This window comes from Orcinus orca, chromosome 2 (genome assembly GCF_937001465.1).
Source record: "Orcinus orca chromosome 2, mOrcOrc1.1, whole genome shotgun sequence".
Classification (NCBI taxonomy): Eukaryota; Metazoa; Chordata; class Mammalia; order Artiodactyla; family Delphinidae; genus Orcinus; species Orcinus orca.
In genome coordinates, this window is record NC_064560.1 from 108,092,531 (window position 1) to 108,119,809 (window position 27,279).

The window sequence follows — 27,279 nt, forward strand, 5'->3', positions numbered from 1 at the left end:
AACATTATACAAAGTAATAGTGTTTCTTGAAAGCAGTTGAGGTGGAATGGCTGATGGAAGACAGTGGGAAAGACACTTTCACTATGAATTTTCACAGTTTTATATTTTATATTATATTTTTGAGCATGTAAATATATTCCGTATTGAGAAAAAGAAATAAAAGTGCAAATGGGCTGATATTTAACACATTTTGTTAAAATACTGCTTTTTACACCATATTATCTTAAAATTATCTTTATACAATATCTTACATGATAAGATACTGTATAACTGATAACATTAACACATGCCTTATAAAAAAAATTAGAAATAATTCAAAGAGAAAAATCACTCCATTCCATTTTCCACCCTTATGAGTTATAGTAGGAGTCTAATGAAGGAGAAAATTTCACTCAGGGTCAAGTATTTAATATTAATACAGTATCTTTAAATGTCTTGCCTGGATCCACTAGGACTTGATATTAGATTCTGCAAATAATGGAATTTGAAATCAGTGGATTGAGTTATGTTTCCTCTTACTTTAGGAATCTTCATGATGCAGCAGAGCCTGATATTATTTCAACCATCAAAAAAACATTTAACTTTGGCCAGAGTGAAGCAGTTCATTTATTTCAAACACTGATGGAATGTATGAAAAGGAAGGAGCTCGTAAGTACATTTCACAGAATAAGCCTTTTTTTTTTTAATATAAATTTATTTTGGCTGCATTGGGTCTCCATTGCTGTGCGCGGGCTTTCTCTAGCTGCAGCGAGCGGAGGCTACTCTTTGTTGTGGTGAGTGGGCTTCTCATGTGGTGGCTTCTCTTGTTGCGGAGCACGGGCTCTAGGCACATGGGCTTCAGTAGCTGTGGCACGTGGGCTCAGTAGTTGTGGCACACGGGCCCTAGAGCACAGGCTCAGTAGTTGTGGCGCACAGGCTTAGTTGCTCTGCAGCATGTGGGATATTCCCGGACCAGGACTTGAACTTGTGTCCCCCTGCATTGGTAGGTGGATTCTTAACCACTGCGCCACCTGGGAGGCCCAGAATAAGCCTTTTTATTTCATTCAAATACATTCTAAATTGGATAAATGCTTTTTTATTTTTTTAATTTAAAATTTTTTTTTTAGTTTTTGTGGTACACGGGCCTCCCACTGCCGCGGCCTCCCCCGTTGTGAAGCACAGGCTCCGGATGCGCAGGCTCAGCTGCCATGGCTCACAGGCCCAGCCACTCCGCGGCATGTGGGATCTTCCCAGACCGGGGCACGAACCCGCGTCCCCTGCATCGGCAGGCGGACTCTCAGCTGCTGCGCCACCATGGAAGCCCTGGATAAATGCTTTTTAATTAATTAATTTTTGGCTGCTCCCCATGGCTTATGGTATCTTAGTTCCCTAACCAGGGATTGAACCCAGGCCCTCTGCAGTGAAAGCATGGAGTCCTAACCACTGGACCTCCAGAGAATTCCCAGTTGGAGAAATACTTTTTTAAAAACTTTGGATTTAAAATTTTAAAATCTTTTCTAACCATGTAAAGATGTCATTTATAATTTTGTTCAAGCTAAGAGATAGCATAGAAGGATTGTAGGGTTTTTTTTTAATTAATTTATTTAATTTATTTATTTACTTTGGCTGGTTTGGGTCTCTGTTGCTGCGCGCGGGCTCTCTCTAGTTGCTGTGAGCGGGGGCTGCTCTTCGTTGTGGTGTGCGGGCTTCTCATTGTGGTGGCTTCTCTTGTTGTGGAGCAGGGGCTTTAGGTGCACGGGCTTCCGTAGTTGCAGCACGTGGGCTCAGTAGTTGTGGCTCATGGGCTCTAGAGCACAGGCTCAATAGTTGTGGCGCATGGGCTTAGTTGCTCTGCAGCATGTGGGATCCTCCCGGACCAGGGATTGAACCCGTGTCCCCTGCATTGGCAGGCGGATTCTCAACCACTGTGCCACCAGGGAAGCCCCTAGAATATAGTTTTTATATGGTGTGGAGACATGTATTACACTTCTATTTTTGGAAAAGTTTCATAACTAAGCCTCAGTAGATTATGTTCAGGATCAAGGAAGAACTCTAAAGAGTTATTATTGGCTTCTCTAAAATATATTTGGAGGAAAAAACCCTATTTTCCTCTGAGTGAGTGCTCAAATTAAAGATCAGTGCTGCTTCACTATTGATGCTATGTGTAAAACAGATAACTAATGAGAACCTGCTGTATAGTATAGCACAGGGAGCTCTACTCAGTGCTCTGTGGTGACCTAAATGAGAAGGAAATCCCAAAAGAGAGGGGATATATGTATACGTATAGCTGTTTCACTTTGCTCTACAGTATAAACTAACACAATATTGTAAAGCAATTATACTCCAATAAAAAAACATAGAGACCAGTGTTGCTTAATTTCAGTCATCTAGACATGGGCTTAAGTTTACAGAGACAAAAAATTTTAACAGTTCTCTAAGTAGGTGGATGATAACATGGTTTGATCTGGTGTTTTCTTTCATGCATTTCATTTTTGTATACTGTGAAATGAAGTTAGTTGAAAAATTCGTATTGGGGTTATAACAATAGACTTTTATTTTATGAAAAGGTTATTAAATGAAAACCTCTCTCTAATGGTATTATGTTTCAAATAATTTTAAATAAATTTCCAGTAAAAGGATTCAACAAAACACTTCTCATTCAAGAACACATATATTTACTTGAACTGAGTAAGTGTCCACTCTGCAGAAGAAACAGAAGGATTTACTCAGATTAGTAATCTATAGCCTTAGCTCATAAATTGCTTATTCTAGTAATGGACATAAAATATATAAAAAATTAATATAATATGAAACCAAACATTTTGAATATACTTGAATTTTATTTTTTTAAAATTTATTATTTATTTTTAGCTGCGTTGGGTCTTCGTTGCTGCGCGTGGGCTTTTTCTAGTTGCAGCGAGTGGGGGCTACTCTTCGTTGCAGTGTGTGGGCTTCTCATTGCAGTGGCTTCTCTTGTTGCGGAACACAGGCTCTAGGCGCGCGGGCTTCAGTAGTTGTGGCACATGGGCTCAGTAATCGTGGCACACGGGCTCTAGAGCGCAGGCTCAATAGTTGTGGCGCCCAGGCTTAGTTGCTCCGCGGCATGTGGGATATTCCTGGACAAGGAATCAAACTCATGTCCCCTGCATTGGCAGGTGGATTCTTAACCACTGTGCCACCTGGGAAGTCCCTACTTGAATTTTATTTGGTAAATGATACAAATTCTTTAATTTTCTGTGTTTTGATTGTCATGAAATTATTCCTGACTCAAAAAAACTATATCTGCCAAGTAGTTTGCAGTTACTTTGCGATTTATATGCCTTATGTCTTAGCTTATAAAATATAAAGGCATAATATTATGAATTGATCTTTAAATAGATTACTGTTTTCCACATTGGATCAGAGGAACATCAAGATATAGATGTAGCAATACTTACTGCACTGCTTAAAGGTAAGACTTAAAATTTGTTAGGTCTTTCATTTATGGTGTTTTTATATAAGTTAGGATTTTTTAATTTGACTAAATGTTTGAGAACTGAATTTTTCAATAGTTTTTCTTTGAAAAAGACACAGTGTTCACTTTCTTTGACAAATTTGCTTTTGTTTTTAATCTTATAACTTTTTAAAAAGTTCATACCAGGATTTATGCCATTAGACCTATTTAATTATCCTGTTAAGAATGTGTCAAACATGTCACATTTTTAATTGGCTGAAAAATAAGTGTTTAAAAGTAATAGAGTATTAGTTAATAGAAATTAAGGATAGCATTCTTAAATGTGCTATTTTCATTAGGGAGGAAAATTTGGAAAGAAAACTAATGGTATCTTTTAGGACTAAGGGGTTAATGCACACGCAGTTCAATTATTTTCCTCTTATTATCTTTCCAAAGACATCTAACTGATAAGACAAACAATACTGTAGTGAAAAATCTTTTCAAAAATTAGAAATTAAAATGTTGTTCTGTCTGAGTACCTGAAAGTCCAATATGCAGTGAGGTGGCAGAAGCAGAGCAAGAGGGCACTATCTTATCATTCACAAGAATTTCCCAAATATTAGACTACAATGAATTGCCAATAGATCAGACATTTGAAAAATACTATAATAAAATATAACATATTTACATCATCTGAGAATAAGAGATCATAAGTAATAGGAAGCCTAGAAACCATAAAGGGCAAGATCAATAAATGCGATTGCATAAAAATAAAAAATAAAAAGAGAGCACCTAATATTTGCTGTGTACTTTCTGTGTACTAGCTACTGTGCTTTAGTGGTTTATGTTGTTTACCCTTGTGACAGCCCTAAGAGGAAGATTTCCTATTATTTTCCTCATTTTATAGATGAGAAAACTGAGAACAGGAATGTGGAAGGATCACAAAAAGGTGTTGTAAATTAGTAATAAAAAGATGAATACCTCATGGAAAAATGAGTCAAAATTTAAGTAAAAGATTTTAGCAGAATACAAATACTTGGGGGAAATGTGGAAATGATGGAAAGATGTTATAATTTAAAAAAAAACATAAATTAAAAAAAAAAAGCTTTTTATCCTCCTACTGGGTATTTGTATACTCCTGATGGATGGTATAACCTTTCTGTAATATATTTTGGCAGTGTATCCAAAGCTTTAAATTATATACCCTTCTACACAGCAATTTGGCTTCTACGGATTCATCCTGTTAAATATGTGCACAAAGATACACTCACCAGAAAATTCAAAATAACATGAAATGTCCACTAGTTAGAATATTTGTTGAATAAATTTTAGTTCACCTTTAAAAGGTATTTATATATATATAAGGTACATCTGTATGTACTGTTATTGAAAACTAAATATGATACATAAAGCAGGCTGAGTATTTTGTATAGTATGACCTGCTTTTGCATAAACAATTAAAAGTATATGTATGAACTTATATATGCACAGAAAACACCTGTAAGGATATTTTTCATAATATTAACAGTCAATACTATCGCTGTGATAGAAACAGATCATCTTTCTTTTCTGTTCATTCTTGTGCATTCTGAATTGTTTGCAATGGATGAGGCTGTGTCTTTTCTATAGTTGGAAAATAAAAGTCCTCAACCCTGGGGTAACCTTATCTTTCTGAGGCAGGCTACCTCTGAATAGTGACTGACACCAGCTGTGTAATTAAAGGGGGAGGAGGGGAATTCATAAGTGTTCATATTTTATGGAGATAAATTAATTGAACTTGTCGACTGTTTTCTTTATTTGATTAGGCACTAATGCATCTGCATTTGACCAGCTCATCCTTACATTGGCATGGGATAGAGTTGACATTGCCAAAAATCATGTATTTGTTTATGGACAGCAGTGGCTGGTATGTAAATAATCTATATAAACAGTATAATTTAATTAAGCTAAGTTAATATCAAAGTATTTGCTGCAACTGTTACCTAACTTGACATTTACCTGTCAGTCAAAAGTGCAAACTTATTGTAGCCAAACATTTCTGCAACATTCAGATCCATTTAGGATTTAATAAGTTCTATTTGCCTCTTGATAAAAACTGTGTTTTTTATAGGGTATAGATCTTTAAAAATCCTGTAACTGAAAAAAGTTTTAGAAATAGTGCTCTTTGCATCTGTGTTTGTCAGGAATGTTGGCCTGTAATTTTCTTTTCTTCTGGGGTTCTTGTCTGGTTTTGGTATCAGAGTAATGCTGAACTCATAAAATGAGTTTGGAAGAGTTTGAAAAGGATTGGTATTAGTTCTTTGAATGTTTGGTTAAATTCACCAGTGAAGCTGTCTGGTCCTTACTAGTAATCAGACTGTTCAGAATTTCTGTTTCATCATGATTTGGTCTTGATAGGTTGTATGTTTCTAGGAATTTATCTGTTTCTTCTAGGCTGTCCAGTTTGTTGGCATGTAATTATTCATATTAACCTCTTAATGATCCTTTGTATTTCTGTGATATCAGTTGTAACATCTGTTTCATTTTTGATTTTATTTATTTGAGTCCTCTCTTTTTTTTCTTCCTGAGTCTAGCTAAGGGTTTGTCAATTTTATCTTTTCAGAGAACTAGTTCTAGTTTCATTCTAGTTGTCTTTTCAATCTGTTTCATTTATATCTGTTCTAATTTTCGTTACTTTCTTCCTTCTACTAACTTTGAGTATCGTTTGTTCTTCTTTTTGTGGTTTCTTGAGGTGTAAAGTTAGGTTATTTGAGACTTTTCATGTTTTTTGAGGTAGGCATTTATCGCTGTGATCTTCCCTGTTGGAACTGCTTTTGCTGCATCCCACAAATTTTGGTATGTTATATTTCCATTTTTGTTTCTCTCAAGGTACTTTTTATTTATTTATTTATTTGGCTGTGTTGGGTCTTTGTTGCTGTGCGTGGGCTTTCCTCTGGTTGCGGCGAGCGGGGTCTACTCTTCGTTGCAGTGTGCGGGCTTCTCATTGCAGTGGCTTCTCTTGTTTCAGAGCACGGGCTCTAGGCACATAGGCTTCAGTAGTTGTGGCACGCAAGCTCTAGAGTGCAGGCTCAGTAGTTGTGGTGCACGGGCTTAGTTGCTCTGTGGCATGTGGGATCTTCCTGGGCCAGGGCTCGAACACGTGTCCCCTGCATTGGCAGGCAGATTCTTAACCACTGCGCCACCAGGGAAGCCCTCTCAAGGTACTTCTTAATTTCTCTTTTGATTTCTTCTTTGACCCATTGGTTGTTGAGTAGTATGTTGTTTGATCTTCATGTATTTATGAATTTTCCAGTTTTCTTTGTGTAATTTCTAGTTTCATACCATTGTGGTCAGAAAAGATGCTTGACATGATTTCAGTCTTCTTAAATTTATTAGGACTTGTTTTATGGTCTAACATGGTCTATCTTGCAAAATTTTCTGTGTGCACTTGAGAAGAATGTGTATTCTCTTGCTTTTGGATGGAACGTTCTGTATATCTGTTAAGTCCATTGGTCTAATGTGTCATTTAAGGCTGATGTTTTCTTACTGATTTTCTGTCTGGATGATCTCTCCACTGATGTAAGTGGGTATTAAAGTCCTCTATTATTTTGTATTGCTGTCTGTTTCTCCCTTTAAGACTGTTAATATTTATTTTATGTATTTATATGATCCTATGATGGGTACATAAATATTTACATATATTGTATCTTCTTGTTGAATTGACCCCTTTATCATTATGTGCCATCCATCTTTGTTTCTTATTACAGTCTTTTTTTTAAAGTTTATTTTGTCTGATACAAGTAAGCTTCCTTTTGGTTTCCATTTGCATGGAATATCCTTTTCCATTTCTTCACTTTCAGTCTATATGTGTGTCTTTACATCTAAAGTGAGTGTCTTATAGGCAGTGTATAGATAGGTCTTGTATTTTTATCCATTCAGCTACTCTGTGTGTTTGAATTGTTGAACTTAGTCCATTTGCATTTAAAATAATTATTATAAGTATGTACTCACTGATATTTTGTTAATTGTTTTCTGACTGTTTTTGTAGTTCCATTCTGTTCCTTTTTTCTCTCTCTCTTGCTCTCTTCTTTTATGATTTGATGACTTTAGTGATATGCTTATATTTTTTTCTCTTTGTCTTTTGTGTATTTGTCTTTTGTGTATAGGTTTTTGCTTTGTGTTTACTATGAGGGTTACATATAATAACTTATATCTGTAATGTCTATTTTATGTTGATAACCATTTGTTTGATCCCATTCTAAATCTCAACATTTTTATTTTCCTCTTTTCTGTTTTTCATGTCACAGTTTACATCTTTTTACCTCGAGTATCCCTTAACTAATTATTGTAATCATGGCTATTTTTACTACTTTTGTCTTTCAACCTTTATTCTAACTTCATAAGTGATTAATCTACTATTTTTACTATATATTTACCTTTTCAGTGAGATTTCTTTCATGTGTTTTCTTGTTACTAATTACCACCCTTTCTTTTCAGCTTAAAAGAAGCTCCTTTAACATTTCTTGAAAGGCTGGTTTAGTGGTAATCAACCTCTTTAGCTTTTGCTAGTTTGGAAAAGTCTTTCTCTCTTTCAATTCAGAATAAGAATTTTTGCCAGGTAGAGTATTCTTGGTTGGAAGTTTTTTCTTTCTGTACTTTGAATATATCATGCCACTCCCTTCTGGCCTGCAAAGTTTCTGCTGAAAAATATGCTGATAGTCTTATGGAGGTTCCCTTGTATGTAACAAGTTGTTTTTCTCTTGCTGCTTTTAATATTCTTTCCTTGTCTTTAACTTTTGGCATTTCAATTATGTGTCTTGGTGTGAGTCTCTATAGGTTCATTTGAAACTCTCTGAGCTTCCTGTATCTGGATGTCTGTTTTCTTCCCCAGGTTAGGGAAGTTTCAGCCATTATTTCTTCAAATACAATTTCTGCCCCTTTGTCTCTCTCTTCTTCTGGGAACCCTAAAATGTATCAGTCCATTTGATGTTGTCCCATAAGTCCCTTAAGCTAACTTAACTTTTTTAAAAGTTCTTTTTGCTACTCTGGGTGAATTACACTACCTTGTCTCCAAGTTGACAGATCCTTTCTTCTGCTTCATCTAGTCTGCTCTTGAACCCTGTTAGTGTATTTTTCAGTTCAGTTTTTTATTCTTCAGCTCTGTGACTTCTATTTGGTACTTTCTTAGATTTTCCATCTCTTTGTTGAAGTTCTCACTGTGTTCATTCTTTTCCACAATTTGGTGAGCATCATTATAATAATTACTTTGAACTCTTTATCAGGTAAATTACTTATCTCCATTTCATTGAGGTTTTTCCCTGAGGTTTTATCTTGTTCTTTCATTTGGAACATATTTCTCAGTTTCTCCATTTTACTTGACTGTGTTTTGGTTTCTGTACAGTAGATGAAATAACCACCTCTTCCAGTCTTGAAGAAGTAGCCTTGTGTAGGGGATGAGCCTTGTCAATCAACCTTGACTTAGCTTTTTGTTCTCTCTCAAACCTTTCTGCTTGTTCAAGCAACGTATTGTATTTTTACTAGCTCCCAGTAGTGGAGAATGTGCAGTTACCTATCAGGGTCCCTAAGGGGAGTATTTCAGCATCCAGATTCAGACTGACTGGAATCCATACCCTCAGACAACATCTTTTGAAAATCTTCAGAATATTTAGGAAACTGAATTCAACAATACTTTCAAAGGACCATATACCATAATCAAGTGGGATTATTCCGGGGGATCTGCAAATCAGTCAACGTGATATATCACATTAAGAAAAACGATGATAAAAATCGTATAATCAACTCAGTGGATACAGAAAAAACATTTCACATGATTCTATATCCATTTATGATAAAGACTCTCAACAAAGCAGGTATAGAGGGAAGGCACCTCAACATAATAAAGGCATATATGACATAATAAAGGCCTACAGCTAACATCATATTCAATGGTGAAGAGTTGAAAGCTTTTCCTCTAAGAACAGGAACAAGACAAGGATGCCCGCTCTTGCTACTTTTATTCAGCATAGTATTGGAAGCCCTAGCCACAGCAGTTAGGAAGGAAAAAGTAATAAAAGGCATCTAAATTGGAAAGGAAGAAATAAAACTGTCACTCTTTGCTGATGACATGATACTATGTGTAGAAAACCCTAAAGACTTCACCAAAAAACTGTTAGAACTAATAAATGAGTTCAGCAAAGTTGTAGGATACAAAATAAATATGCATGAATTTGTTGTGTTTCTATACACTAATAACAAAATATCTGAAAGAGAAATTAAGAAAATAATCCCACTTGCAATTGCATCAAAAAGAATAAATTACCTAGGAATAAATTCAACCAAGGAGGTGAAAGATCTGTGAACTAAAAACTATAATATGTTGATGAAAGAAATTGAAGAAGATACAGAGAAATGGAAAGATATTTTGTGCTCATTGATTGGGAGAATTAGTATTGCTAAAATGTCTATACTACCCAAAGCAATCTACAGATTCCGTGCAATCTCTATCGAAATTCCAATGGCATTTTTCACAGAAATAAAACAAGCAATTCTAAAATTTGTATGGAACCACAAAAGATCCTGAATAGCCAAAACAATCTTGAGAAAGAAGAACAAAACTGGAGGCATTATGCTTCCTGATGTCAGACTGTGTCACAAAGCTATGGTAATTTAAACAGTATGGTATTGGCATAAAAATAGGTATATAGGTCAGTGGAACAGAATAGAGAGCCCAGAAATAAACTCATGCACATATGGTCAATTAATTTACGACAGAGTAGTCAAGAATATACAATGGGAGAAGGACAGTGTTTTCAATTATTGATGTTGGGCAAATTGGACAGCCACATGCAGAAGACTGAAACTTGACCACTGTCTTATACCACACACAAAAATTAATTCAAAATGGATTAAAGACTTGAACATAAGACCTGAAACCATAAAACTTTTAAAAGAAAACATAGGTGGTAAGATCCTTGACATAGGTTTTGGTGATGATTTTTTTAATTAACCAGACTAATACAGGAATGTTATTGTTGGTAACTTAAAACCCATGGGGAACAGAAGAACACCCCTTACAAGTACAGGATAAGAAAAGAAAGGAGAGAAGACCAACTGAGCAATAGAGTAAATGTTGTTAATGTTAGAATAAGTTAATAACAAATCAGATTTGTATGTGATACGAGAAAGTAGGAGATAATCTTAACTAAAATAGGAATAACATGCCATGATCAATTATAGGCTGTTAATATATGAGAAATTGAATAAGTATTACATTCTTATAAGTTAGTTGTGCCTTGTTTTTAAGTGCAATGCCAAAATATTTTCCTTGTTATGAAATAGAACTGAGTGGTGAAAAAAAAATGACAGAAAACATATCTGCTGTCTGATCATCATCCATCATGCATAAGGCGTGCATTTAGTCTGTATGCTAAAAAGATTTTGGAGACCCTATCCTTTGCAAAGTAATGGAAATCGGGTAGATTGGGTAAAGAAATGGTAATAGAAACTGCTGTAGAGAAGTTGTATAGTTGTATGGTAAACTTTTGAAGACAATAAAGATTTAAAAACGAGGTGAAAAAACTCAATGATTTTTTAAAAATTTAGTTTATTTATTTAGTTTTGGCTGCGTTGGGTGTTTGTTGCTGCACGCGGGCTTTCTGTAGTTGCGGGGAGTGGGGGCTACTCTTCGTTTGCCATGTGCAGGCTTCTTATTGCGGTGGCTTCTCTTGTTGCAGAGCACGGGCTCTAGGCACGCGGGCTCAGTAGCTGTGGGTCATGGGCTCTAGAGTGCAGGCTCAGTAGTTGTGGCGCACAGGCTTAGTTGCTCCATGGCATGTGGGATCTTCCCAGACCAGGGCTCGAACCCGTGTCCCCTGCATTGGCAGGCGGATTCTTAACCACTGCGCCACCAGGGAAGCCCAAACCCAGTGATTCTGGTATTGATTTTCACAAAGTTTTTTATCCTATGATACCAAAATATTTAAAATTTTACAGAAGCAATGAGGTATTATTAAAATATTAATATATCAGTAATACTAAACATACTAATATTATTACATTAATAAGATGACTTTTATAATGCTTCTCAGTGAAATTTCTGTATTTGTGTCTTTACTGATTTTAGAGTGTTTGATTCAGTGTCTGTTGAAGTCTGTAAAAGTGTCTCTAAAAACTTACAAGGGAGCGCTACAAATGCTGACTGATACGCGTGTTATATTAAACTGCAGTGCCGCATGTTGTATTGCTGTTAAGAGATATGATTTTTCTCTGACGGTGAATGGTTTCTGTTAAAGTTCTAAAGAAAACTAAGTACAATCTTTTCTGACTTACATAGTAGTTGTATTTTTGGAAAGTTTGTGACAGAATACTTTGTGTTTATATGTAAAGCAGAATTACTGGATTTTCATTTGTGAGAATCTAACAGGATAATAGAAAGTTGTATGAGATACAAGGCAATTCCTTTTTGAGTGACATTGTCTGGCATATTGCATGATTTCTGGTATCTTTTGACCGTGTCCATTAAATGTAGTAGTGGCCCCCAATTATTGAAATGATCCCTCTAAAAAACCTTTCTTAAACACTGAGAACCATTGCTCTAAGGTATTTTTCCCAAAATTTACTTGATGGTGGATTCTTTCTTGTTTTCACCCCCACGTAACCCTTGCTGTCCTACAGAATGTTTTTTAGGGAATGCTACCCTAGTGAGGTCTTTTTATCTATTCCCTATATACCTTAAGTCCTAGCCTTTTATTACTTTGCATCTTTTTTATTTTGTTTTAAAACTGTTTAGGAACAAATATGTATAAATCCTAAGGACTTGCATGTAGAACTGTTTGTATAATTTTATTAATTTTGATACTGTTTTAGGTTGGATCCTTGGAACAAGCTATGCTTGATGCTCTTGTAATGGATAGAGTTGCATTTGTAAAACTTCTTATTGAAAATGGAGTAAGCATGCATAAATTCCTTACCATTCCTAGACTGGAAGAACTTTACAACACTGTAAGTGTATGTTAAAATTCTTTGTGGACTAAGCTTTATCATCTTTGGAAAGTGTCATTTTACCTGAGTATATTCATTCCTATTGGTAAAACCTTTAATATTTTGCTGGATTACATGGAAAAATTACAGCCAGTCTTAGTATAGATTGTTTATATGACAGTCTGAAACCCTTTCCCTGTTTCTGGAGACCTTCTCTGTCACCATAGCCACATAGGAAAGAGATGTAGTTAGTGTTAACCCTTTCCTTCACCTCAACCCTTTTTAAAACTATAAGATCAAGTTCTTAATTATAGAGTCATTATATTTCTTCTTTTTCTTGGTGGTCATTTGTTACACCAAATTTCTTTTGATTCCTTTGACCAATGGAGAAATTACACATTGCTTTTTCTTTTCCCCTTTTTGTTGTTTACATTCATGATTTTGACCTTGTGGTGTCGTACTTTCAGCTTACGTACTGTTTTTCAATTTTTCTTTTAAAGAGCTCCTGAAAACTAATTATTCCTTTTACAAAGCCTTTCTCATTTTGTTTCAAATTTCATATCACTAACATTGGAGAGGGTAAATACTACTCTTCTTAATGGTTTTTCATTACTAATAGAAGTATACCTTGAGGAGTACTAGGACCAAATCCTAGCTTTCTAACTTTGACTTCTCTGCAAAGCTGTTTACTTTTATTTATCAGTTTCTACCTATTTATCTCTTTCTTTTCATTCCTAATGTCTTTGTACTACTCAATCATTTCCAGCCTATACTACTTCAGTAATCTCATTTCCTTGTCTATTTTCAAATCTTTAACCTAAATATTCTTATAGTGACATATTTTATCATATCTTTCCCCAGTTTAAAAACTTTTGATGGCTCCTCAGTATGTATAGAATAATACTCAAACCCTTCGCTTGATTTTCAGAGCTCTTCAGCTTTTGAAATTGTGCCTCAGCTCTCTCTCTCACTTGGCCTTTTAATTCCTATCTCCCACCTCCGCATAGTGGATATTTCAACTATGTCATCTACGTACTATTTCCCCAAAATATAAACTTTTTAAAAAAGCATTAATTGTTTACACAGTGCTGGTATGTGTTTTTCTTCCAGCTACTACTACCCACTTACTGGATTTTATTCTTTGTTTGGAACCTAGTTAAAATGCCGAGGCAGTACTACATTGAAGCCCAGTGGTGCAGTTTGTTAAGTACAGTTATGTCTTCTACTGTGGATTGTAAATTTCCTTTGAGTAGGGATTTGTTGGCGTTCTACTGTCTCTAGCAAATAGATGTAAAAATTATTCATTGTGCCGAAGTAAGGTTTATCCCTGAAATGTAAAGCAAATATAAAACACTAAAAATAAAAATTGATCCCATTAGCAAGGAAAGTAATTTTTTTAACTGTATAACTCAAAGTTATTAAGATAATAGTTAACATTCAGCATCAATTATTGATAAAATTTTTTAAATTTAAGGGATTATATATAACATGATAAAGCAGTGGTTCTCAAACTTTTTGTTATCAAGATCCTATTACATAAAATTATTGAGGACATCAAAGAGCTGTTCTAGAGAGGTTTTGCTTATGTGTGTTGATATGTACCATATTGGAATGTAACACCAAGAAATTTTAAAAATATTTATTAATTTGTACTTCAATACAAATAATAAATCCATTACATGTTAATGTATATAACATTTCCCAAGAAAACAAAAAAGAATTAATGAGGAGAGTAGAATACTTTTATGGCTTACAAATCTCTTTAATGTCTGGTTTCATAGAAGGCAGCTGGATTCTCATGTTTGCTTTTGAATTTAATATCACACATCATGAAGCCTCTGGAAAACTCCACTGAACACTGAGAGAATGAGAATGAATAAATGCAAATAACATTTTAACATGATTCTGAAAACACTTTTGATCTTGTGGGCCTCCTAAAAGGGTCTTGGGGGCCTTCAGGAGTCCCCAGATTGTACTTTTGAGAACTGCTGTGTTAAAGTATACTTATTTTTTACTAAGAAGTTATATTTAATGAATAAACATTAATGAATTAAGATAAAATAGAATTACAAAAATTGCGTTTCTCTCTGATTATATATTATTAGAGAAAATACAATGAAGCTTCCTAATACTTAAAAACTATGAAATAATTCACATTCACTTAGAAGACACATTTATTTTTAAAAAATTAACTTACAGGCCTTCTGTCTTTATTTTTTATAATCCTTTGCATTTCAGAAATGTTTGAGCTGTAAATATTTTGTAAGGCTAAGTGCACTAAAATATTACCAATTTTTTGTAAATATTTCTACTAAGTTTCTTTATGTTAAAAATAAATGACATTTTAAATAAAAAAAATTAACTTACAGGGGAGAATGAGCTGAGGGAACTCAGCTCTTAAGTCTATAGACTAAATACTGTAAAAAGAATGCAGTATCAGTTATAGCCATCTTTAGATATTATATAGAATTTGAAAGCCAGTAAAATCAAAGAAAACAATACTGTTTTCAAAGGAATAATAAGTTTACCCACTTAGATTTGAAAATGTATTACCAAGTATATGTAATCAAAATGGAGAAGTACATTGAATTGATTACTACAATGACCTCATAAAAATTAACAGTAACACAGTGGTGGGAGAAAAATCTCATTTGGTATTTCTTTTAAACAATAGATTTAAAGTATTGACAATAATTCTCTTGATTTGTGCTACATAGAATCAATTGCAGTAAATTTCATATAGGTCAGAGCACTGTCCAAAAAGTTTAGAAGAATATCTTTTTGGCCCATTTATCTCAGTTTTGATGGGGGAACATATACTCCTGGGTATTTTTTCAAAATACAGGATACCATCAAAATAAGAGTAATGTAAAAATGAAACTTGTCATTAGTCTACTGTAATATTATATTTAAATAGAATTAAGATAATAGGGAAAAGATGGCCTATATAAATGTTAAAAGTTTGTTACCCAAAATATTTAATGTATTGCTACAGCTTGATGATTAGTGGCAGAAACAGAGGTACAGACATTTTAACAAGAGGAAAGAGAATGTATGCCTCCATTATCAATGAAATATAAATTAAATTTAACATGTAATTGTGAAGCTTGCAATGTTTGCATGACTTTTAGAAAAGAAAAGCTTTTGTGTTTTGCATAAGTAAAAATGTAAGAGCATAAGAAATTATATATCTTGTTAAAGGTAAATATGACAACATGAAATAGTTACATCTTTTTCTTTGTTCCATTTTATGAACAGAACTTGTATAACTCAAAAACAATATAATTTGTGTAAGAACAAAAGTCCTGTAACAAAAAGGAAGTTGTTTAAGTTATTTTAGAAGAAAAATAATAGTTTGCTCTAATTATTTTCTCCTTAAAGAAACAAGGCCCAACTAATCCAATGCTATTTCATCTTGTTCGAGATGTCAAACAGGTAAAAGATTATTTTTGTTTTCGAAAAATGTTATTTTAAAAAAGTCATTTATACTTCATCTGTTTCTAGAAAGCATTTCAGTGCATCTTAAAATTAGCAATAAAGTGACTTTTTTTAGATCGAGATTAAAATAAGGGATAAATTTGTAGTAATACAGGAGTAAAGAGCATAATGTATCAGAAATCAAGAGAAAGGAAAGTTTATGAAATTAAAACCTGAGCTTCTAGTCATCCAGGATACAGTATGATGAATTTCTTAATGCTCATTTGTTCATAAAGGAAGGTCTTCTTTGTCTGTGTTAAGAAGAAATTTGTTCCCTGGGCATGTAAAGGACATTGAGAGAAACACAGATTGGTGATCTTCAATGGCAGATTTTGCCAATAAAAAGGCTGTAAATGTTCTGTCTTTCTGTGTATGTCTTTCTCCCGCCCCCCGCCACCATCTCTGTCTCTCTCCCTCTTCCCCCTTCTTTTATATTCAGTATTGGTAGTGATTTCATATGTAAGGCTCTCATATGGTCTGAAGCCATTCTGTGGTGACTAAATTTGATACACTGATATTCCTCTTCTTTTCTACTGAATTCTCTGTGAATTAATAGTTTTAAACGCTTATTTAAAAATTATAACAATTTAAACTATTGATATCCAATAGTTTTATTTCCCTTGATGAAAAAGTACTCATATTTAGTTAACTGAATTATTTTTAAAGTTTCTGAACTGAAATGCTTTCCTTCTAGAATTCTTCATTCAAATGTTTTACTTGCCATTAAGTGTGAGTATACTATTAAAAAATGGAAAACTTGATAGAAATGTCATTTTCTGTGTTTTGTAATATGTTTAATACTAAACTAACATTTCATAGAAAGAACTTAGACTTTGTAATACTTAAAATTTTTTTTATTTTTTTCCATGTGCTTTTCTTTGTAGCTTTATTGAAATGTATTTCACATACCATAACATTCATCCATGTGAAGTGTATATATAGTTCAGTGACTTTCTATATTTAGGGTAGTGCCACCGTCACCACAATTTTAGAGTATTTACAGTACCCCCCAAAGTAACTTCATACCCATTAGCAGTCTCTCCCCATTCCTGCTACTTGTCTACTCCTTGCCTCTGAGCCCGCCCTAAGCAACTGTTAATTCTTTTCTATCTCTGTGGATTTTCCTATTCTGGACAGTTCACATTAATTTTTGTTTGTTTTGTTTAAGTAACTAAAGCTTTCTTTTTTTTTTTTTTCTTCCCAGAAAGCTTGAATAATGAGGGAGACCTTCAGTCCAGGGATTTCTTAAACACATTTGCATTATGATTTACTTATGTGGTTTAGCAGAACTATAGTTATTAATTCTGGGAACCTCACATAGGAGATTTGTTATATGTTAACTTCTTTTACATTGATGGCTATAATAATAAGCCCAGTTTTTCTACTTGCATAAGTGAAAAATCCTGAAGTAAAAGCAGTAATTGAATATTTTCTAATTCAAATTAATGAGTTTTCTAAGAGTTATTTGTATAGCTTGAGAAATTGCTTATCTTTTTTTTAGATAACTCACATTATTTTCCTTAAATTAAGTATTTCCCATACAAGTGAATTCATAACATAAGGGTATTTGTCAGATTTAAAAAAAAATAAAACTAAAATATCTATCATACCTGACATCCTTAATCATAGAGCATATTTTGAGGTTGCTTAAGATGAAATAAAAACAAAAATCTTGTATTTAAGGTGAAAATATGTTTTTTGATTAGTTTTTAAATTAGCGAGCTAAAGAATATAGGTATCTAGAAATTACAAACTTCACAGATGCAGCCAAAATATAAAAAGTATAAGCATTTTAAAAAGTACTAAGTTCATGAAGTTATAATTAGGGAAATGAAAAGAATGGTGATGGATGGTGTAAGAGGGCAGAATTGGTTAACATATATAACTCATCTGATGATTAAACCCTTTAACCAATAATTCATTCTGAAACTGTCTTTCCAAACTCACAAATGGATTATGTTCCAAAAGTTCATTTGTAAATTGATACCCTGGGAAAATGAATTTTTATCTCTGAACAATGTTATAGGCGGCAGTTGAATTCTAGTCAAGGCTATAAAAACGTGTAATCTACAATATGGCCAATATAATTTTGGTTAAAAATATTTATAAGTATTAATGGGCCCCTCAGGAAACATTTATAGCATTATTTATGCAGGAAAATGCAACTTATGTGCCACGGCGAAACAGAATACTTGGCACTTAGAGGTTTCTTTGCCTGTGTGTGTGAAGTATTAATACAGTGGAGAGATCGAATTATCTTCCTGTTGTAAGCCATACTCCTGTCCTGAGCCACACCGTTGGGACTTCAAAACTTCAGAATCTCTCTTCTTACAAAAGGAAACAGAAACAAATCACTCCCTTCTTCTGTAAAGTTAGCTGCTGGCAACTCCAGCTTCCTGTAACAAGTAAACATTTGTTATTTTGGAGAGTAGTAGGCACATTTCTAGGCATGGCATGGAAATATTGAGAAATACTATTTTGTCTTTTTAAAACTAATGCTTTGTTTTCAGGGGAATCTTCCTCCAGGATATAAGATCACTCTAATTGATATAGGACTTGTTATTGAATATCTTATGGGAGGAACCTATAGATGCACCTACACTCGGAAACGTTTTCGATTAATATATAATAGTCTTGGTGGAAATAATCGGGTATGTAATTAATATTTGGGGGGAAGTCTATAGATGTGCTTTAAAATGAACTTACACACTTTAAAAGTTAAAAATTACTTAGAATGGTAAAAGTGGGATTGCCTTAAAAACATGAGATTTTAAACTAAGAGTACTTAGAAATATTTTGTAATTGAAATCCTGAAGAAACTATATATTTTTTTTGGTGTGCGTACACATATTTATATATACATACATGAGTAAAAACTGATTTTTTTATAGCATAACAGCATATTTAAATCTATAAAATCTAATAAGCTTTTGTTTTCAGAGGTCTGGCAGAAATACCTCCAGCAGCACTCCTCAATTGCGAAAGAGTCAGGAATCTTTTGGCAATAGAGCAGATAAAAAGGAAAAAATGAGGCATAATCATTTCATTAAAACAGCACAGCCCTACCGACCAAAGGTATATTTGTTTAAATATTACCCTTTCTGGCTTTCACATTTTGTTCTTTCTAAATTACTTAGTATTATGAAGCAAAAAACTACTTGTTTTAGTAAGAATTATCTTTTGTTTTTAGATATGGTATTATATCCTTGATTCTTCATTTTCCTATATGCCAAAAGATACTCATTGTTAATGATTCTGTTATTTTTTAGTATTTAACTATGATAATGACCAGAATTTTTAGATGCTTTGATTATTGCTTAACTGCCTCCTTTTATTCCATATTTACTTGATTAACAACATGCAAGACAGAGGTGTTATCCAAACTTTCCTTTCATTAATACTGTGTTTTATTGGATATTAGTTGAAATATTTAGGCCCTTTCTTTAATCCTGGAAAACTTCGTTGCAAAGACATTTTTTTGGAAATGACATTTCTATAAAATGAGTAGCTATAATAAAAATCAAGTGTGTAAAATTTATGCTATTTTGATTTGTGCAGCTCTATGAAATTGAATAATAAAGGGTATTTTATTAAAATTCTCACATGAATGTCATATGGCCTTATTTTGATGAGCCTTATAACATTTATTTTCTCTTAAAGATTGATACAGCTGTGGAAGAAGGAAAGAAGAAAAGAACCAAAGATGAAATTGTAGATATTGATGATCCAGAAACCAAGCGCTTTCCTTATCCACTTAATGAACTGCTAATTTGGGCTTGCCTTATGAAGAGGCAGGTCATGGCCCGTTTTTTGTGGCAGCATGGTGAAGAATCAATGGCTAAAGCATTAGTTGCCTGTAAGATCTATCGTTCAATGGCATATGAAGCAAAGCAGAGTGACCTCGTAGATGATACTTCAGAGGAATTGAAACAATATTCCAAGTAAGTTACATTTTATCATTTGAAACATTTTAAAATACAAAATAGAGGGGGTTTAAGTGGAGATTATAGTGCCATGCACTAATTAGGTTACATATTATAATTTTACTGGAAAAATTAAGAGAAACCCACTTTCTAAATGTTTAAGTTTTTTTTAAAAAACTCAAAAAGAAACTTTGCTGCCTAGGCATGTATATTGTTTGCAGTTCAAGAGTTAAATATCTCAACAAGAAAGAAGAAATGCCAGAAATCAGTTTAATAATTAGTTGTACATAATAGCAATTAGATTAGGAAAAGTTCCATTTGAAGTGGTAGGGAAAGGAAGAAAGTGAGGTTTGAGCTGTAGTCCAAGGAAATAAATTTAATTCAGCTGGAAGGGCATTTCAGCTGGTGGGACTACATACGTAGAAGAATAAAATAGTTCACAAGTTTTACAGTCTACTTAGGGGAGTAATAGAATATTAAGCTAGAAAAGTAGTTTGTAGGAAGCTTTATAATAGAGAATAGGACCACCTTCCCCAAAAATGGGCTGTCTTTGGAAGAGAGTAAGAGCTGTTACTGGAAATAACTCAAATAGAGATCCTGTGATCATGTTACCAGGGATTTAAGATTAAGATGTTCTTCATATTAGGTTAGTCCCTATTCACATTATTCTTCCTCTCTACTGGGTACCAACCCTCTTCTGTGTTTGAAATATTATATAGAGACTTTCTGAACAGAGCATCTGAATATTGTCAGTTTTGGTTTCCTGTGAGTCTATAGGTTTATTTCTAGGACCAGGGGAAAGTGCTCCGGAGTCACATTTTCAGTCTTTTTCCTAATGTGGCATATTTTAATATTTTGTGATTTTCACATAGTAGTGGATATCTGTAAACGTAGGGCTACTATGATTCTGATGCCTCACATTTCCCTAAGTGTGTGTGTGAAAATACTAAAAACTGGAACATGTTATGAATGACTTAAGGATAATGGTTTAAAACTGCAATTTGGTAATCTGAATATGTTTTGGCTTTTATCTTTTGATAGTGATTTTGGTCAACTGGCAGTTGAATTATTAGAACAATCCTTCAGACAAGATGAAACCATGGCTATGAAATTGCTCACTTACGAACTGAAAAATTGGAGTAATTCCACGTGTCTTAAGTTAGCAGTTTCTTCAAGACTTAGACCTTTTGTAGCCCACACCTGTACACAAATGTTGTTATCTGATATGTGGATGGGAAGGCTGAATATGAGGAAAAATTCCTGGTACAAGGTATACCTTAGAAATAATTTAATATAAAGTGTGTGATTAGATAAAAAAGAACAGAGGAATTAGCTCAGCTGTATAGTAAAATGCCTTGATTTGTGAGGGTGGTAGGGGTTGCGGTGTTGGCATTTTATCCCTCTCAGTCTTCACTCTGAATCCTTTTCAGGTGTGGTGTATAGTGATTGTTTCCCCAGTCTGAGCCAGGAGCATGAGAGCAACAAATGGGAGTATTGGCATTTATAGCAGCCATGAAAAAAAAGTTGTTGCTTTATGAAAAGATGATTCCCAAATTCTAAAATTCAGGACCTATCTACTAACTTAATAATCTGTTACTTTTAATTTGCTTGAAGTATATTGGATCTGCTCGGTTTTTATGGTTAAAAATTGGGGTAAAATGTTGTCTGGTACTTTCAGTTTCATTAGTGAGAGATTTTACTTTAAACTTTCCTTTTTGTTATTTTATGTCTGGAAAAAGGTATAGAAATATAGAAGGCAGAAATCAGGCAAGTAGTTTAATCACTGATCATTGTAAATACTGATCATATACTAAAAATAATGGTGAAGGATTAACCCTGATATACAATTATAATAGAAACCCTGACACACAATTATAATTTCTTTGTGCTTGAGGATTTTGCAGGTAATACATAAAATTTTGGAAATAAACCTTTTTGTTTATAGAGGCACAAGCTGAGTAATCACGTTGTGACATGGAACACTTGCAGAGAGATTTAGGATAAAATTAAGCACATATTAACTTCATAAGGCTTACATTTTATTTAGACAAAAATGTATTTTCTGAACAAATTGTAACCTGATTTTTTAACAGGACAAGTGTATAATAATTATTAAATCTTTTCTATACCCTTATATCATAATACTCAAATGTTTTGTTACTCTTTAAAACAATTCAACCTGGCCTCTTTATATATAAGTAAAATGAAGTTTTTTTTCCCTGCACCACCAGGGGAAAAATGGCTAACTAATAATCAGGAGATTGTATAGCTTTTTATTGCCTTTATTGTATTCTTGAAGGCCATTAATTTTAAAATGTAAACTTTTGTGTTTCTAAAATTTTTAGGTCATACTAAGCATTTTAGTTCCACCTGCCATATTAATGTTAGAATATAAAACTAAGGCTGAAATGTCTCATATTCCACAATCTCAAGATGCTCATCAAATGACAATGGAAGACAGTGAGAACAACTTTCAAAACATAACAGAAGAGATTCCCATGGTAAGGAGGAGAAAAAATTTAAAGTAAATATAAATTTGTTGTGAATAAATGTACAATAAATGTTCTTTTTATTTTAGGAAGTATTTAAAGAAGTAAGAATATTGGACAGGAATGAAGGGAAGAATGAATTGGAGATACAAATAAAATCAAAAAAGCTTCCAATCACACGGAAGTTTTATGCCTTTTATCATGCACCAATTGTAAAATTCTGGTTTAACACGGTATGATTTTTTTTATTGAAGTATAATTGATGCTATATGTTACAGTGTATAATATAGTGATTCACAATTTTAAAGGTTATACTCCATTTATAAAATTATAAAATATTGGCTATAGTCCCCATGTTGTACAATATATCCTTGTAGCTTATTTTATACCTAATAGCTTGTACTTCTTAATCCCCTACCTTTATATTGCCCCTCCCCCCCTTCCCTCTCCCCACTGGTAACTACTAGTTTGTTCTCTATATCTGTGAGTCTGCTTCTTTTTTGTTATATTCACTAGTTTGTTGTATTTTTAAGATTCCACGTATAAGTGATATCATACAATACTTGTCTTTCTCTGTCTGACTTCACTTAAGATAATACCCTCCAAGTCCATCCATGTTGCTGCAAATGGCAAAACTTCATTCTTTTTTATGGCTTAGTAATATTCCATTGTATATATTTACCACATCTTTGTCCATTCATCTGTTGATGGACACTTAGGTTGCTTCCATATCTTAGCAATTGTAAATAATGCTGCTATGAACATTGGGGTGCATGTATCTTTTTGAATTAGTAACATGGTGTATTTTAAAATTGAGCAAAAATTGTTTTTACCACATTAAAAACCATTCAGTTTTATTAGTTAACGTATTAAGTTCCTACATGGTCTAAATAAACCTTTAACAATCCATCTATGATTCTCTATCAAAATACAGATTACAGTAATTCAGAAGAATTCTTGTTCTTTGGATAGAATGATCTGAGAATTGTGATTTTTTTGATTTACACAAAGAAGCCTAGTTATTTAGTAAACATGGATGTACAGTAATTTTATAACTTCTTATGGAAGGGTTACTTGTATTTTTCTTAGTTATTGATGAAGATGTATTTGTTTCATATATGCCAACTAATATTCATGACTTCTATCTGTTGATTTAATGAATGTTTATCAAGATTTTAATGAATTAACATCCTTTTATCCTAAAAGCAAATGGTCACAACTATTTAAAATTTACAGTGATCCTCTGTCTTTAATACAAAGAATGATTCCCTGAACACTTAACTAATGGTGATCTATAGGAATGATTTAAATCAATGACATGTCATCTCCGTTTAGATTTTCATTGTACATTTTACATTACAGGCTCTTTAAACATCCATGGAGTAGTAAAAATAAATGATTCCTACCTAATATTATTTTCAAATAATCTCAAATAATGCCAGTATAAAAAAGATGCTGATAATAATTACACCTGCCCAAACATCATTCCCTGTGATCCTGTGATCAATACCACAAACAAATTTTATAAGTGTTTTAACTTTAGATTATTTTCTGTAATATTCTCAATTAGAGTAACGCCAGAAAAGTTACTGACTTTAATGTTTTCTACTATGTATTCTGATATTTGTTTAGATTTGATTTTTGATTAAGTACTTTCACATTTTTTTCATCATTCAAGTTTCTTTCCACTGTGAACTCTTCAGGTGTTTTCTGAAGTATACATTTAGGACTGATGTCTTTCATCACTTATTACATTTGTAGGGTTTCTCTCCACTATGGATTCTCTGATGTTGAGCGAGGTAACAGGTCTGGTTGAAGGCTTTGTCACATTCTCTACATTTGTATGTTTTTTGCTATTATGGTTTTTTTCTACTTTTTCTACTGTTATTTTCTGATGTTTTTGAGAGCCAGTTAAAGGCTTTGCCACATTTGCTACATTTGTAAGGTTTTTTCCAGTATGAGATCTCTGCTGAATAAGATATGAATGCTGATTAAAGGTACTGCCACATTCTGTACTTTTGTAAGTCTTCTCTGCAGTGTGAATTATCTGATGCTGCTTAAGATTTGAGCCCTGGGTAAAGGCTTTGCCACATTCTTTACATTTGTATAGTTTCTCCCCAGTATGAATTCTCTGATGTTGAGTACATTTTGAGCACCATTTGAAGGCTTTTCCACAGTCTTTACATTTATAAAGTTTCCCTCCAGTATGAATTTTCCTTTGTCTACTTAGATTTAATGATTGATTAAAGACTTTCCTACATTTATTACACTTGTAATATTCCTCTCTAGTATGAATACTCTGATGTTGAGTAAGTTGATGTTGAAGACTGATTAAAACCTTTATCACATTCACTACATTTGTAAGTCTTCTCTCCAATATGAATCCTCTTATATGTAGTAATATTTGAGCTTTGATAAAAGACATTCCTGTATTTATTCCTTTTAGAATGGTTTTCTGAAAATTCAGTGCCCTGATGTTTCATAAGACTTGAGTCTTGGTCAAAGTTATTGTCTGATTCAATGCAGGGATAGCTTGTTGTTCCATTATAAATGCTGTTGTAGTTATTGAAAAATAGAGCTCTTGGTTAAGACCATACACAGTTTATTGCAGTTTAAATTTCCAAGTCGACAACTTTCATGTTTTCCCAGCAGCATTTTTTGGAATAAATCTTCCGTGCCTACTTTGTGGTCATCAAAATCTGGGTGTCGTAAGAAGACATAGTTGGGTATGTGGCTACTGTCTCCATTTCCTTTACATCCTAGAGATCCTTTTTTTGCTCCAAAAAGGTGACCAGATCCCTATAGCTCTCTAACATCTGTCCCTGTACAATTCCCATTGATCAAAGTCCAGTCATTCCCATTCCTCTTGAGAGAAATCTATGGCCACATCTTGGAATGTCAGCAGTCCCTGAGAAGCTGCCATTTCCTCCTGTTCTTCCTCCTGCTCTGGGTTGTTTTTTCATCAATATTATGTTGAAGAAACACATCAGCATCTTGAGAATATACCTTCAAAGGTGTCAGCACATCTCCCTCACCAGCTCCTACCCACAAGCCGAACTTTCATAGTTGACTTTGAAATGCTGAAAAGGCCAATTTCTCTCATCCTTTGTCTCAGGAATAACCAGCTCCTGGCCTTTAAAAATGCTTTGCTGAAACCCTTTCAGGAGTTTGGGTTTTTGGGGGCATGAGCCACCAGTCTTCTTGCATTGCCCTGCAGTAAACCTTTCTCTGCTCCAAACTCCAACATTTAGGTATTATTTGGCTGGGGCTGTGGCCGCAGTGGGCGCCCGCCCCCCACCCCCGGCTTGGGGCACCCCCTCCAGGAACCCTCTAGGGGTGGGGCCATGCATTCTGCACTCTCCCCCAAGTGACTGAGGGCGGAGCGGCCCCACCCTCACTGCCCCCCACCCCCCGCCCGGAATGGAGCTGGAGCCCAGGTCCCCGCAGAGCCAGCAAAATGTTTTTAAAAGATAGGCTGTAAGGGTACCTTTGGTTTAGAGTCCATACTAATCTTGATATAACTTAGATCACTGGAAATCCATTTTCCACTTAAAAGAATAGTACGTTCTCTGATACACAATTATAATTTCTTCGTGCTTTTGGATTTTGCAGATAATGTTAAAATTTTGGAAATCTTTCTGCAGTGTTAGTTGATGGTGAAAAGTAATCTAGATTATTCATATAGTTTTATTTTTCAGTGGTATGATAGCTTATTTCTTTAATCATAGTACATGTTTGGTTATCTGTCACATAATTGGTTTTTCCCTTGCCAGTGGAAGAACAAATTTTACTACCAGGTTAAAGAGCATACATGTCCATAGAGGAATGGACTCCATCTGAGAAACACATGAGATTGGTGCCTACTTTTTTCCAGGGGCCGAGTGAATGAGTTTTTACTCCCCAGGAAAACTTTTAAGTTGTTTTTGGTTTTTGTTGTCATGTTTGTTGTGTTTCATTTTCATCATTATCAGGCTTTTTTTGAATTGCCAAAGTATGCAAATGTTAGTTCTCTGTTAACTTTATGCTAATGTGAACATTTGAGAATTTGTTCCTTCAACCATTGCTTTCTCACCTACACACATACCCATTAATCTGAGACTAATTCATTACGCTTCCTTCCCAATACGAAAATTTTCTTGCTCCATCTTGTTCAGATGTTGAAATTGTAAATCTGAATTACCTAATATAATCCCCAAATTCTGTCTCCACTAATGGAAATAACATAGGTTTCATATGTTTGCATTCGTATGAACAACTATTTAAAAATGGACAATTCAGGTGGCTCTAGGAATTTCTTTCTTCTTTCTTTGCGTATTGCAGTTTACTTCTCTACTCCACCATAGTTCAAATCAAAGATATGGCTTATTTTAAAACTGGTAGAGGCAAGGAAAACGATGAGAGAATTCTCAGCCACAATTGTTCAAGGGTCAGAGAGTCTGGGTTTTCCTCTGAAATGAAATGACTCTTCAAATGTTATTATATATTGTTCCTTATCATCTCCTTATAACCTTTCTTGTTAAGAGTCTCAAAGGTGGGATGTTCTCTTACCTAGGGAGAATGTTTTCCATATTTGTTTACATTTCTTGGGATTCAACCTCAGTGATTGGGAGCTAAGAAAATATTGGGTTGGCCAAAAAATTCATTGGGTCTTTTCTGTAAGATGGCTGTAGTAGCACTTAGTTGTCTTCAACTTCATTCAAAACAATTTTGTTAGGCTGTATTGTGACAGCTGTCATATCAGCGTGCATTTAAAAAAAGCTTATCAAAATTGGTGAATTTTTGTGTAGCCATTTTAATATTGAAGACGGAAGAAAAACAACATTTTCAGCATATTATGTTTTATTGTTTCAAGAAAGATAAAAACAACTGAAATGCAAAAAAAGATTTGTGCAGTGTATGGAGAAGGTGCTGTGACTGATTGAATATGTCAGAAGTGGTTTGCGAAGTTTCATGCTGGAGATTTCTCGCTGGACGATGCTCCGTGGTCAGGTAGACAGTTGAAGTTGATAATGATCAAATC

At 33.9% G+C, this 27,279-nt stretch overlaps 1 protein-coding gene across 5 annotated transcripts in view; it reads left to right on the plus strand.

The window, feature by feature from the left end:
• Positions 1-27,279, plus strand: part of TRPM7 (transient receptor potential cation channel subfamily M member 7) — a 120,825-nt gene that overhangs the window by 47,477 nt on the left and 46,069 nt on the right. For all 5 annotated transcript variants that reach the window (XM_049706034.1, XM_033408418.2, XM_033408416.2 and 2 more), the window contains exons 9-19: positions 525-648; positions 3,358-3,430; positions 5,218-5,318; positions 12,257-12,391; positions 15,752-15,805; positions 18,358-18,498; positions 18,788-18,922; positions 19,508-19,788; positions 20,812-21,040; positions 22,116-22,271; positions 22,349-22,492. In XM_049706034.1, the coding sequence (XP_049561991.1) occupies positions 525-648; positions 3,358-3,430; positions 5,218-5,318; positions 12,257-12,391; positions 15,752-15,805; positions 18,358-18,498; positions 18,788-18,922; positions 19,508-19,788; positions 20,812-21,040; positions 22,116-22,271; positions 22,349-22,492 (1,573 nt within the window). The remainder of the gene's footprint in view (positions 1-524; positions 649-3,357; positions 3,431-5,217; positions 5,319-12,256; positions 12,392-15,751; positions 15,806-18,357; positions 18,499-18,787; positions 18,923-19,507; positions 19,789-20,811; positions 21,041-22,115; positions 22,272-22,348; positions 22,493-27,279) is intronic.